The following is a 15208-nucleotide window of genomic DNA, read 5'->3' on the forward strand; positions in this document are numbered from 1 at the left end:
AAAAGCATTGTACTATAGCCTAACAAAAGCTGTCCTCAGACCAAGATGTCTGTCCCACTTTTGAAACATTCTAGGTGTGTGACCATTAGCAAGTCACATAGTCTCTCAGTGCTTCAGGTAATTCTCTAAGACCTTTATTTAGAAAAAAGAGTTGCCATGTCCCATTGGTAAAATTTCAGGAGGCCTCAGGATCTTCCCAAAATAATGAAATCATAGATCCAGACTAAAGAGAAAAAGAAGAAAGAAGTATATGAGGAAGAAATTAATAAACTGGACTTGTTTAGGCTGGAAACTAGTAGACTCAGGAAAATAGTTCTTATGCAGGATCTGAAGGCCTATCACATAGAAGAAAGATTAAACTTCTGCTCTTTGGCTCTAGGGACCAGAAGCAGCAACAATGAAATGGGTGAAAGTTGCAGAGTCAAATGTAGACTTGATGTGAGGAAAAACTTCCTAACAGAGCTGTCCAAAAGCATAATAGGCAGCTTAGAGAAGTGGTAGTTTCCCTGCTCTTGTTGGTTTTCAATCAGAGGGTGGTTAATCACATGTTGGAAACTTTAAAGTAGGGAATTTTTTTTTTTCTTACATGGTTTGGATTAGGTATCTCCTGACCTTTCCACTCTTAAATTTAATTATTCTGTAAAGGAAGGAAAGAAAAAAGAATAAGGGAAGGAGTGAACGAGGAAAAGAATGAGAAAAAGAATTATAGTGCAGAGAGAAACAGACTAAATATGGTGGGCAAGAGAAAAAAATGTAGACAATAACTTTATTATATATTAAAAGGAATAGCAAGTTGTACTTAATGGATTTGCAGTTTCATGTGCAATCATGCTTTTATTACGCTATGTTATGGAAATGCTTATTTTATTCTATAAATAAAAATAGAATAAATATTTTTAAAGAGAAAGTATTCGTAAATATCGAGAAAATAATTCAAAAATCAGCCTTAAAAAAATATTCACCAGAGGATTGGACTGTCCTGAATTTGTTCTCTTAACTTTGGTAACCCATGAAAAATCTGAAGCTGTACTATTTGTCACATTGCATACCTTAGAAACAATGATAATGATCAACCTGTCACCTCAGGTTTTGGTTATAGTGGCCAACAGAGCATGAAAATGACATAATGAGAAGCTACTAAAGCAAGGTCATCTATTCATGTTGTGTCTGAGCATTTTTAGATAGAAGAGTGCAAGGAGGGAGGACCAAAGAAAGTGTGTGTAATGGTTTTATTAGCTCATTTTTTTTCTGATTAATCAGTAAGTTTATAAATAATTTGTATGAGAGGAGAATTTTAAGGGGATTTGTCAAATCATTTTGAGCGTACAAAGTTTAGACAATAAAAAACAGAATAAGAAATATATTTTTAAAAGTATAGGAAAATATAATTTTTTTTTATCTTAATGGATAAATTTCCATGGAAATAGTATGGATCAAAGTTTAACAATCACTGGTCAGTCATCCAGAAAATGACTTCCCTATTTGCATTATGTAATATAACTTATTTATAATATTATTTTCTATACCCAGTTAAACCATATTCTTGCCTAGCTAATTGAAAATATCAAAGAAGCCTTATATTTTAATTTGCATTTTAAGTACATCTATTGTTATTAGTTATGCAAATAAATAATCCCTGCAACAGACATCATATCCTGCCTAACAAGGGGCATCTCAGCACCAGCAAAATTCACAGCCCTGGTCACTGGATTTCTGAAGGCATTAGGCAAGGCATCTCCTGGCTTAGGTCCTAAAGCTACTCACCCTCACCTTTTTCCTTCTTGCTTCTGATTTTGAGGAGTTAGGTAAGTGAGAGACTTAAGCCTGTTGTTATGAAGTTGAAAACATCTATCTTTTGTGGAGATAAGATAGTTATACCCAAAACTAGAACCTGAAAAGTAATTGATATCCATGCATGATTGTTAGCTACCATAATATTATCCTTATAATACAATACTTTAGGTCAATTGTGAGTTAAATCAGCTTTTCTGGGCAGTCCTAGAAATCTAACGACCATTAATATGCTATTTCAAGAGGAAATTATAAGTTAAATCATTCCTGTAATAGAATCTGAGCTAGCTTTAACTTTTTTTGTTTTTTCTTTTTGGTGGGGCAATGAGGGTTAAGTGATTTGCCCAGGGTCACATAGCTAGTAAGTGTCAAATGTCAGAGGTCATATTTGAACTCAGGTCCTCCTGAATCCAGGGCCTGTGCTTTATCCACTGCACCACTTAGCTGCCCCCCTAGCTTTAACTTTAATAGCCTTCTCTGAGGCCTAAAAAATGGAATAAAAATGAACTTAGACCCCTTGACCAATTCCTGGACTATTGAAGTTATGATCATCTAAGATGTAAGGTATTTCTTTATATAAAGGAATATGTTTTAAAGTATTGGTGTACTAATTATGCCACAGTGAGGAAGAAAATCTATGGTTTTAATGAATTAAATATTTTAAGCCATTGATAGAAATATTTTTCTTAAATAGAGAAAGATCTATGTTTTTCACTTCATGATGAACTCCTCTATAACTCCTTACTCTGTTTACCAGGGAAAGGAGGAAAGAAGTAAAGAGGACAAGAGAAAGGGAGAAAGAAAGGAAAGAGAGAGGAAGGGAGAGGGCAAAAGGAAGAAAATTAAATTTCACAGAGGATCTGTGAAACGTCATCATTTGTTCTTTCTGAATTGCTTAGGAAATTTAATACCTTCCAAATACATGGTTATAATATTCAAACAAAATGTCCTAAATTACTATTGCTATTAGTTAATAATTATATCATCATTATTAATAATTACAATCACTTTAGAGAAATGCACATTAAAACAACACTGAGATACCACCTCATACCTATCAAATTGACTAGCCTGACAGAAAAGAAAAATGACACATGTTAGAGGAAATGTGGGGAAAATGGGACACCAATACACTTTTGATGGGGTTGAGAACTAATCTAGTCATTCTGGAGAACAATGTGGAACTATTCCCTAAAGGCTATAAAACTATTCCTACCTTTTCACCAAAAATACTACAATTGGGCCTGTATCTCAAACAGATCAAAGAAAAGGGGGAAAGGATCTATTGTACAGAGATATTTATAGCAGCTCTTTCTGTGGTGGCAAAGAATTGGAAATCAAGTATATGTCCATTAATTGTGGAATGACTGAAGAAATTGTGGAGAAAAGAGTAAAAGAATTAAAATTTAATTATATTTCTAACTATGAAATTATCATATAATTTTCTCATTTTTTAAGGTAACCACTTGGGACTGGACACGAGCAGAAAAAACATTCTCAGTTTATGAGATTATGTTTAAAATCTTCAAGGTATGAAAAATAAATGTAAGATTTGTTTTTCTGCAATGTTAGCAGTATATGTATGTATGTATGAAGTACCAAGATGTTCTTAAGCATCATAGGTAGAATATAAATAAGCAAAAACAATGCATTTGACCTCAAAAGAAATGGCTGCTAAGTGGACATTCCCAACTCTATATTTTACTTTAATCGTTGATGTGCCAGAACAGTATTTATTGGACTGTTCATAGAGGAGTTGGTTGACAAATAGGTCCTGAAAAGAAACTTGGGCCACTGAAATGCCAGTTTTGTTGTTGGTGGTGTAAGGAGAAACTGGAGGCAGAGAGACCAGTGAAAGGCTCAGTAGCCTAGGTGGGAGGGGTTAAGGGCCTGAAGTAGTGTGTTGATTGTTTGAATGGAGAAAAGGAGATGTGTACAAGAGATGCTGTGAAGGTAGGTTCTACAATCCAGAAATAAATATGTATCAAAATGAATAGAAGCAAGACAAATGTCCTAGGTATACCAACAATCCCCATTTTACAACCAGTTATGCAGCCACTCATGTTACAGACTCTGGTAATAATTCATGCTGAATCCCACCAGTAGAATATAATCTCTTTGAGGGCATGTATTTATTCATTTTTGCCTATATCATTAACAACTAGAATAGTGTGGGATGAATAGGAGGGACATAAAAAATTGATTAGTATAACTGTTCCCCCCTACTTTATCCAAAGACTTTTAAGTAACAATCCAAGCTAACAAGAATATAATTTTTAAAACAATTTAAGACAGGGGCAGCTAGATGGAGCAGTGGATAGAGCACCGGCCCTGGAGTCAGGAGTACCTGAGTTCAAATCCGGCCTCAGACACTTAACACTCACTAGCTGTGTGACCCTGGGGAAGTCACTTAACCCCAATTGCCTCACTAAAACAAACAAACAAACAAACAAAAATAACAACAACAAAAAAACAATTTAAGAAATATTACTCAATCAGCAAGCATTTACAAGGTGCATAAAAAGTTTGAATTATTTTGTCTAAATTAATAATTTTTTTCAAAATCTACCAAAAGGTATGTGCTATATTATTTCCCATTTCTATAGCATTTTAAGTTAAAGTACTTTCCTCATAATAACTATGTAATGTATATAATGAGATTATTATTAGCTCATTTTACAGGTAAGCAAATTCAGTTTCAGGAGGTTATAGGAATTGTCTGTGGTCACACAGCTAGGAAAATGTCAGAGGAGGAATTAGAACACAAGTCTTTCTTAATGACAAAGTCATCCTTTTTTGCAACATTAATATAATTCCATATTTCATGCTGATATAAGATAAATGACCTTTGTACCTAATGAGGCAATTTTGAGCAAACTATTCACTATAGTTTTAACAACTTATATACTGAAAATAGTTCTTTGAATAGGCAAGGACTAGATGGTCCAAAATTGTTGAAAAGTCAAACTTGCTACAATCTACTTCAAATGGGGAGGGAAAAATTCAAAGCAAACTAAAAGTTTTGACAAATATTATAAAACAAAGATTTCTTTGTTATCTACAGTATTACTCTGGTTTGAAAAAGTCCAGGAGAGAAAGAATCATGTTAAAGCCCTATAACTTATTTTTCAGAATTTAAAAATTTTTTTTATTTATTTATTTTTGTGGGGCAAGGAGGGTTAAAGTGACTTGCCCAGGGTCACACAGCTAGTAAGTGTCAAGTTCCTGAGGCTGGATTTGAATTCAGGTCTTCCTGAATCCAATGCCAGTGTTTTATCCACTGTGCCACCTAGCTGCCCCAGAAATGTATTTTCTAACAATGTAATATGAAAATTGACTTTAATAATAACATAATCATGATACTAGCATTAAACACTTATAGAGTGCCTTAAGGTTTGCAAAACACTTTCTCACAATCCCTTTTGAATTAGGTACTCTTATTACCACATTTTACACAAAAGAAAAAAATAAAAACAACTGTGGTTGAGTTAGGTTAAGTGATTTCCTCGGGCTGAAACAGTTGGTAAGTACATGAAGCAGGTTTCAACTCTGGCCTTCCTGATTCCAATCTAGCACTCCATCCATTACACAATGTAAGATGAAGCTAAATATTTATTCCATAAACACTATTTATGAAGGAGGAAACTGTAATCATTATGAAGGCCCACATTTAGGGCAGTACATACATATATAAATGTTAAGTTAAATAACTAAATCCAAAAGTTTTCCATCGTTTTCTGAATTTATGAAATTTTGCTTCCATAAGGACAAATATTGTAAAACAGTTTAAAGCTCTAGAAAAATCTATCATTTTTAGAATAAATGAAACTGCCTATCTTTAAAGCTCTTAATTCATTTCACAAATTTATAACTTTTTATGCATTTTTCCTCTGATAAAACTAAGATCAGTCATTTATCATCTTTTGTTTATCTTTTTACTCACCTTTTCATATTGTCATGTTGGTTCAGAGATGTGACCTGTATTGTCCAATATCCAATTTCTGAAAGTGACAATAAGAAAAGTATTTACCTTTCCATGTCAATGACAAAAAGAGGGACACCTCCTCCTCAAAATCTTTAGCATCCCTTCATTTAGTATTATGTTCCATAAACAGTTTATAGTTCCATGAATTGACTTTGAAACCATTTATATTTTCAGACCTGGAGTAATGAATTCCATAAGTTTTAATGCCCAGTGTCTAAAGTAATGCTTGCTTTCATCAACCCTAAAATCAGAGTACTTTTAAACTTCAAAAGTTTTCCTTATTCTATCTAGTGTTCCAGTATTTATTGAATTTGTCTATATGCAGATTTCCAAACTGTATTTCTTAATTGTTACCTGTTAAGATTAAAAAGTCCCCAACTTTTCAGGTTTTCTTTGTATCATCAGTGCCCATTCCCTTGATCATCCTTCTTGTCTTCCTATGTAATTCTTCCACTTCTATTGTATTTCTAGAATAGAAGTTAAATACACACACACAAATATAAAGGAGTGGTGATCACAACAGCAAACCAGAACTGCATTTGATATATGAAACTCGTGATGGACATATGGTTTTACATAATATCAGGAAAGTATGTTGTATACGTGTTTTCCCATTATCTTTCTGGATAATAGCAAAGATTTTATTTTTGTTTTGAGGGTTGTAACAGTAAATTAAACCAATGTCTACAAGCAATATTTCAGCATGACTCCTCAACCACTTTATGATATGTAAATGGTTATCTTAAAGCTTGTCATTCAGTAAATATAGATTTAATTTTCCCCCTGTAAATTCATTTTCATTTGCATGTGCTTAGAAAAACTCATTTGTGGGTTTTTTTCTGTTACTTCACATATTTTATAAGATTTTGTTGCTCTTTGACCCCCATCTATTTTTCATTTTATCATGTAGCAGAACTTGGTTTTCCCTGTAGATGTGAAGATTTTAATAACAAGTTCCTCATTTATTCAAATATTAATAAGTTTACTCCCAAAGAGGAGTCCTAGTAGTCAGATGTTTTTTCATTCAAAGAAGCCCACTTTTTCCTTCGTCTGATTCCCTGACTGTATGTCAGTTTATTATCAATGATAAAACATCGTGCTATATGACATTAAATGGCACATAAACTTTTATTTTGAAATTTCATGTCCAGGGGCAGCTAGGTGGCACAGTGGATAAAGCACCAGCCTTGAATTCAGGAGGAACTGAGTTCAAATCCAGCCTCAAACACTTGATACTTCCTAGCTGTGTCACCCTGGGCAAGTCACTTAACCCTTATTGCCTCACCAAAAAAAAAGAAAAGAAAGAAAGAAAGAAATTTCATGTCCTACGGAGTTATCCGTGTTTAGTTCTACTAGCTAAAAATGAACAGATAGCCTAAGTAAGAGGTTGGATTTTCAGTGATAGAAATTTAAATTTGAGCAAAGGAAAGTTGAAGTGGTTACATGTGGTATTTCTTTTTTTTAATTTTCATTTTCTATTTCAATTAACAAGCATCTATTTTCTCTCCTCTATCCTTCCACCAGTTTAAAAGGAAAAAATAATATTCATGTAACAAATATACATAGTCAAGCAAAACAACTCTCACATGTCCACATTAAAAAATGGATTTCCTATTCTGCATCTTGAATCAATTCCCTTGGTATTTTCAAGTGAGTAGCATAGATAATACCAGTCTTCTGGAATCATGGTTGTTCATTGCATTGATCAGAATTCTTAAGTTTTTAAAGGTTGTTAATCTTTAAATTGTTATTATATATAAATAGTTCACTTCACTCTGTAGCAAGTCATACAAATATTCCAAGGTTTCTCTGAATTCAAGTCTTTTATTATTTCTTATATTACAATCTTCTTCCCTTACTTTTTCATGACTTTCCCGCATTGCTCTCATTTCTTTTTCCATGCTTTCCTCCATCTCTTTAAATCTTCCTTCTATGTCTCCTACTTTCTCTTCAAAGTCCTTTTTGAGTATTTTTCTTGGAAGCTTTGGATGTTGGAGCTATGACTGTTATTATTTTCTTCTTTTGAGGGTGTATTCTGGTCTACCTTTCTCCCAAAGAAGTTTTTGATGATCTACTGCTTTCTCTGCCTGTTCATCTTGTCCACCTATTTCTTGGCTTTTAGGCCCTTCTTAAAGTGTATCACTGCTTCCAGGACACACTGTTCTGAGCTACAGAGTGGCCCAGGGGGTGATTGGGTTTCTTCTCAGCCTGTCTGGCCTGTGAGTAACCTCAACTGCTTTCTCTTTGACCTGGAAACAGAAGTCTGATTGAATTATGATTCTCTATGGTTGGAAGCTTGGCATGCTTGTGCCTCTCCCACACTGGGCCACCACCACTTGATTCAGACCACTGGTTCAGAACCAGGGCATTTTGCCCTGACTTCAACAGAAACTGCCTCCGATTCACCCCGGCCTACTGCCAAACCTCCTCAGCAGTCCACAATCAGAGGCTCAGAAGAAGCTGCTGGAGATGAAGACTCTGAGGTGTGCTGGAAGCACTGTCTATTCCTGGCTAGGTATAGACCACATGCTCAGCTGTTCAGCCCAATCAGTAGGTGATAGCAATTGCCCTCTTTTGCTAAAAATTAGTCTCACTCCGTTCTTATGTGCATTAGGCTGCTCTGGTGTTTTTGTTTTGTTTTTCTTTTTTATGGCATTATTTGGGAGTAAGTGGATGGGTTTATCTGGAGCTTGTGGGAGTCACAGTCTCTCTTCCACCATCTTGGATCCACCCACTTCCCTTACTTTCATAAATCTTAATTTATCTTACCATTCCACAACTGATGCCCACCCATAGATTCTGTTTTTGCCTCTACAAAATAGAGCTGCTATAAATATTTTCATCATACGGGTCTTTTTTTTTCTTTTTTAAATCCTTTTGGCATATAGACAAAGGCAGTGTCAAAAGTTGAAGAAACTGGAGAAATAGACATATTGACAAAACTATTGGATTTGTAAATGAGTGTAGCTATTCTTTACTATGTGCATAATGTTTTCAAATGACTACAACTTAGGTCAGTGTTACTTAAAATTTGACAATGTGACTAATTTAATACAATTTTTTTCTTCAAATGAATGTTATTTCATCAATGGGTATTCAAGGTATAGCCATACCCACTTGGTACTGAGCCAAGACAGTATAAAATTGGAGAAATAAAAACAATGGATGTTTAAGCCCGACTGTAAAGTAAAGCACTAACATTTATAAGAAAACATCTTCATATTAGAGATATTGTAAAATAGAATGGGATACCTAGGGAGAAAATGGGTTCCCTCTCATTAGAGACCTCTTAAGTTTAGCATGGATATTGCCTTGTTAAGGATATTGCAAAGGGGATTTTGATTCAAATACAAATTGGAAACCATTCTGGAAGGCAATTTGGAACTATGCCCAAAGGACTATAAAGCAGTGCATACTCTTTGACCCAGCAATACCACTACTAGGGCTTTTTCCCAAAGAGATCATAAAAAAAAGAAAAAAGGACCCACATGTGCAAAAATATTTATAGCTACTCTTTTGGTGGTGGCAAGGAATTGGAAATTGAGGGGATGCCCACCAACTGGGGAATGGCTGAACAAGTTGTGGTATATGAATTTAATGGAATACTATTGTGCTGTAAGAAACAATGATCAGGCAGATTTCAGAGAAACCTGGAAGGACTTACATTAACTGATGCTGAGTGAGATGAGCAGAACCAGGAGAACATTGTACACAGTATCAACAGTATTGTGTGTCGGTCAACTGTGATAGACTTGACTCTTCTCAGCAATACGATGGTCCAAGATAATTCCAGGGGACTCATGATGAAAAATGCTCTCCAAATCCAGAAAAAAGGAAAAAAAAACAACAACTATGGAATCTAGATTCAGATTGAACGACACTATTTCTATTTTGTTTTTGTTTTTTGAGGTTTTTCCTTTTTGCTCTTATTCTTCTTGCACAACATGACTAATGCAGAAATATGTTTAATATGATTGTACATATATAACCTATATTGGATTGCTAGCTGTCTTCGGGAGGGGAGACAGGGAGAAAAAATTGAAACCAGAAATCTTATAAAAAGAAATGTTGAAAACTATCTCTATATGTAACTTGAAAATAATAAAATACTTTTATGGAAAACATTTTTTTTTAATTTAAAACAAATACAAATTGGATTAGGACACATGGATTAAAATAAATTAACAACTTGGAATTCTATTAGATCCTTTAAAAATCAAATATCTCAACTAATAATCAAATATTTATTTATTTATCAGGAAAAGAATCTCTTTATTAGATTTCTTTCCACCAAATTTAATGTACGAGGGATGTTTAGTAATCATTGGCAAAAGAAGTTTTATAATTTTTTTAATTGCAAAAAAAAAAGAAAGCAAAGCAAGATGTGCAACATAATCTGATTTAGAAAATAGGAGTTAAAATCCTGATATTAAAAGAATAGGCATGGGGGCAGCTTGCCTCACTAAAAAAAAAAAAAAAAAAAAAAAAAAAAAAAAAAAAAAAAAAGGATAGGCATGGGGGCAGCTAGGTGGTGCAGTGGATAAAGCACCGGCCCTGGATTCAGGAGTACCTGAATTCAAATCCGGCCTCAGACACTTGACACTTACTAGCTGTGTAACACTGGGCAAGTCACTTAACCCCCACTGCCCTGCCCCCCCCAAAAAAAAGAAAAAAAAAGAATAGGCACAAGACCTGTGATTTCTTTGGTATAGGAAATTTGCAGATTAGAAATCTACCTCTTCCTTTTTTTTTTTTTTGTGAGGTAATTGGGGCTAAGTGACTTGCCCAGGGTCACACAGCTAGTAAGTATCAAGTGTCAGAGGCCAGATTTGAACTCAGGTCCTCCTGAATCCAGGGTCAGTGCTCTATCCACTGCACCACCTAGCTGCCCCTAAATCTATCTCCTCTAATAAAGGTTGACACCTCTGTAACTCATATTCCTAAAAAATTGTCTAGATCAGTTGCTGTTCAGTTGTTTTTCAGTCATATCTGCTTCTTTGTGACCTTGTGACAGGTTTTCTTGGCAAAGACACTGGAATGGTTTGCCATTTCCTTCTCCATCTCATGTTACAGAAGAGGAAACTGAGGCAAACAGGGTGAAATAACTTGCCCAGGGTCACATAGCTAGTAAGTATCTGAGACTGCATTTGAACTCACAGAGATGAGTCTTCCTGACTCTAGGCCCAGCACTTCATTCATTCTGTCACATAACTGCCCTTGTCTTCCTCAGATAGAGAAGTTAAGTGACTAGGGCAGATTGATATAGCTACATATGTTTCAGGAACAGGAATTGAATTCAGGTCTTCTTATCTCCCAGCCCAGAACTCAATCCAGTATGCCATACTTTGTGGTACCTCACATTTATATAACATCTCAGAATTTGCAAACCACTTTCCTCACAAGAACCAGTGTGTTGGGTAGGATATAATCATCAATCATCATCATCATCATCTATTTTTTTTTTTTTTGGTGTTTAAGGCAGGATTCACTTTATGAGATATTTTATTTTTTCCGTTACATGTAAAGATAGTTCTCAACTTTTGTTTATACATGCTTTACAATTTCAGATTTTTCTCCCTCCCTCCCCTCCCTCCCCCCTCCCCTAGACAGCAGGTAATCTGATATAGGTTATATCTATATATCTCTATACATATACATATATATATATATACACACACATATATATACACATAATAACATTAATCCTATTTCTGCATTAATCCTGTTACAAGAGAAAGAATCAGAGCAGTGATGCAAAACCTCAAAATAGAAAAAAAAAAACAACACCCAAAACAAAAGAAATAATATGGTTCAATCAGCATCTATACTCCACAGTTCTTTCTTTCTTTTTTTTTCTTGGATTTGGAGATCCTCTTCTATCATGAGTTCCCTGGAACTCTTCTGTACCATTGCATTGGTGAGAAGAATATAGTCCATCACAGTAGGTCAACACTCAATGTTGATGATACTGTGTACAATGTTCTTCTGGTTCTGCTCATCTCACTCATCATCAGCTCACGTAAGACCCTCCAGGTTTCTCTGAACTCTTCCTGCTCATCATTTCTTACAGCACAATAGTACTCCATTGTATTCATATACCACAACTTGTCCAGCCATTCCCCAATTGATGGGCACCCCCTCAACTTCCAATTCCTTGCTACCACGTAAAGAGTAGCTATAAATATTTTTGTACATGTGGGTCCCTTTCCCCCTTCCATGATTTCTTTGGGCAAAAGACCTAAAAGTGGGATTGCTGGGTCAAAGGGTATGCACAGCTTTATCGCCCTTTGGGCATAATTCCAAATTGCTCTCCAGAATGGTTGGATCAGCTCACAGCTCCACCAACAATGCATTAGTGTTCCAATTTTCCCACAGCCTCTCCAACATTTATTATCTTCCTTTTTTGTCATTTTAGCCAATCTGATAGGTGTCAGGTGGTACCTCAGAGTTGTTTTAATTTGCATCTCTCTAATCATTAGAGATTTAGAGCATTTTTTCATATGGGAATAGATAGCTTTGGTTTCTTCATCAGAAAACTGCCTGTTCATATCCTTTGACCATTTCTCAATTGGGGAATGACTTGGATTCTTATAAATTTGATTTAATTCCCTATATATTTTAGAGATGAGGCCTTTATCAGAAGCACTGGCCTCAAAAATTGTTTCCCAGTTTTCTGCCTCCCTTCCAATTTTGGATGCATTGCTTCTGTTTGTACAAAATTTTTTTAATTTAATATAATCAAAATCATCCACTTTGCATTTTATAATATACTATATCTCATGTTTGGTCAAAAACTGTTCTCCTTTCCAAAGATCTGATAGGTACACTATTCCTTTCTCTCCTAATTTACCTATGGTATCACCTCTTATGTCTAAATCATGTATCCATTTTGACCTTATTTTAGTATAAGGTATAAGCATCATCATCTATTAAAGGATGTATTAACAGAAGCTGAAAAATGTAAACACTTGCTTGTAGTCCAACCACCTAATAAAAGAACTAATATTTAAACTCAGATCTTATGACTCTAAATTTAGTGCTCTTTCCACTATAACTCTTCTTTTTACCATCATCTTTTAATGTTAAATCAATTTTAATTGGAATGCTAACTCTATTTATAGGAAATATATCTATCATATATATTACCATCATCTTATTTCATTCAATAAAACAAGTAAGAGAACTATTTAAAATCTTTCCCTGTCAATGAAAGCTGAACCTTTTTGATATTTCAAAAAGTACATGTGAATAGAGATTTGATAAAAGTAGATCTTCTTTGGGGAAAAAATAAATTTTCTTCTTATTAAAGTTGGATTTTCTGGTTTAGGTGTTTATATGACTATAAACACACTCTTTGTGGACTTATCTAGTTATCATTCAGGAGTTACTACTCATAGAGTTGCAGTTGACAGTGCTTTCATATTTTTTTCCCCAAACAATGTAATATGTAATTTTCAGGCCATTTGCACTGAGAATTGCTTTTACTATTAAGCACATTAAGAAACAAGCAAAAGAAAAATTAAGCATTTATAGCTCATTGAGACTAGATATTCCCTCCTTTGTCTCAAAGTGTTTATCCAAAACAATCAAAGTAGGCAATAGGAGATTTTTGAGATCATCTTAGTGATTGATTCTCAATAGATATTTATGCACCTCTGACAATATGAATATGTTAATGTTGAAATAGATCTGTGTTTTTATCACTGTGGATATTCACTTCACAGGGCAGCTAGATGGCACAGTGGATAGAGTGCTGGGCCTAGAGTCTAGAAGACCTGAGTTCAGATATGGTCTCAAACACTTCCTAGGTGTGTGACCCTGGGCAAGTCACTTAAATCTATTTGCCTCAGTTTCCTCATCTGTAAAATGAGCTGGAGAAGGAAACGGCAAATGAGTATCTTGGCCAAGATAACACCAAATAGGGTCACAAAAAAAGGACATTAATGAAAAGACCGAAAAGCAAATTTACTTCACAGGTTCCACCACGCTTTCTTGTGCTTTGCAATTAATGTCTGTTTTCTCCCAGGATGTATAATTTCATTGATTTATGGAAACTTCTATCAATAAAGGTCTAAAACTTAGGACAATAATTTTTAGTCTTGGATAGTTGTCTCTGACACAGAGATTAAAACATTTGCTGAGGATCATATAGCTAGTTTGGGTGACTCCAAGGCTAGTCATCTAACTGCTCTTCCATGCTGTGATACTCCCCTTTAACCATAAATAGATTGTCTGGGAAAAAAAAAAGTTCCAGTAATTTTGCTCTAGGTCTTTTGGCATTTGGAGGTACTAATGTGTCACATGAGCTGTCCAGATGCTACCTGTGGCACCACTGAGTACCAAGTAAAACGTCTGCCACTTATATTTTCTTCTAGGACACGATTTGCTCTCTAATTCTCCACTATTGTTCATAATCAATCATCAGGATTATTGAGGACTCACTCTGCATTTGCACACTTTAAATAACAAAATCTATATGTGTGCCACCATTTTTGTACCCGCTATTAAGGCATAGAGGTATAGATGATTGTGTAATGGATAGAAAAGTTCAAAGACATAAGGATCCAAATTCCTGGAGCCATGCTGTCATTTATTTTAATAACTGATATTAAAATATTATCCAACATTTCAGTTGTTTTCATTATATGCTTTATGATTTGGGTACTGTTAGAAATTTCCTCTTAGTTCATTTAAATTTTTTGCTTTTGTTTTTGTTTTTCCTTCCCAAGCCATGAGAATTTAGTGGCCTGTCTTTAGCTTATTTAATTCAGTTCAGTTGTTTTTGTGTGTGTTTTACTTTTTGGAATTGGTATGGCTAAATGGTCTATAAAAGATACATCAAAGAGCTAGTATACTTTCAGTTGATATACACCTTTCAATAGTCTTTATTTCAAATTAGGACTATTCAACTTGACTCTTTTCTCTGGGCTCATACCAACAACAATTTATCTTGCAAAATGTTTTATCTGCACAAGAAACAAAATTAATACAAATAAAACCTCATGATGAAACATGAAGGCCAAGAACTCAATAAATTATGCTCACCACTTCCTCTGACTTTTTCCTTCTATGCCCTTTAGGGGATTGTTCTCAGATATTCTTTCTACCTCTGGTGGTGCAAAGCCTAACAAGAGTTAGCAAAGTAAAGTTCCATTAATTAAGAGGAAGTAAAATGTCTCCATAAAAACAAAACTATAGAGTTCTTTTAGATTATATTATGACAATAATGAGGTAATATTTTAAATATTTCTTCAGTGTTATGATAAGGGTTTCGCCTCTCCCTACATTACCACTTGCTTTATGTAACGTCCAACAGATTTCACAGAAACCAAACATGTTTATTCTCAAAGAATATATTTATTTCTATATACAAATATGAATTATCAATTTTATTCTTCCCATACCAAATATATATTATTCTGCTTTAATTTG

The 15208-nt window shown here is 34.5% G+C and overlaps 1 protein-coding gene across 8 annotated transcripts in view; it reads left to right on the forward strand.

Moving 5' to 3' along the window:
* The window catches only part of SNTG1 (syntrophin gamma 1), a 1086140-nt gene that overhangs the window by 940595 nt on the left and 130337 nt on the right, over positions 1-15208 (forward strand). For all 8 annotated transcript variants that reach the window (XM_043977923.1, XM_043977920.1, XM_043977919.1 and 5 more), the window contains one exon: positions 3250-3321. In XM_043977923.1, the coding sequence (XP_043833858.1) occupies positions 3250-3321 (72 nt within the window). The remainder of the gene's footprint in view (positions 1-3249; positions 3322-15208) is intronic.

The sequence above is a fragment of the Dromiciops gliroides genome, chromosome 1 (assembly GCF_019393635.1).
Source record: "Dromiciops gliroides isolate mDroGli1 chromosome 1, mDroGli1.pri, whole genome shotgun sequence".
In the NCBI taxonomy this organism is placed as follows: Eukaryota; Metazoa; Chordata; class Mammalia; order Microbiotheria; family Microbiotheriidae; genus Dromiciops; species Dromiciops gliroides.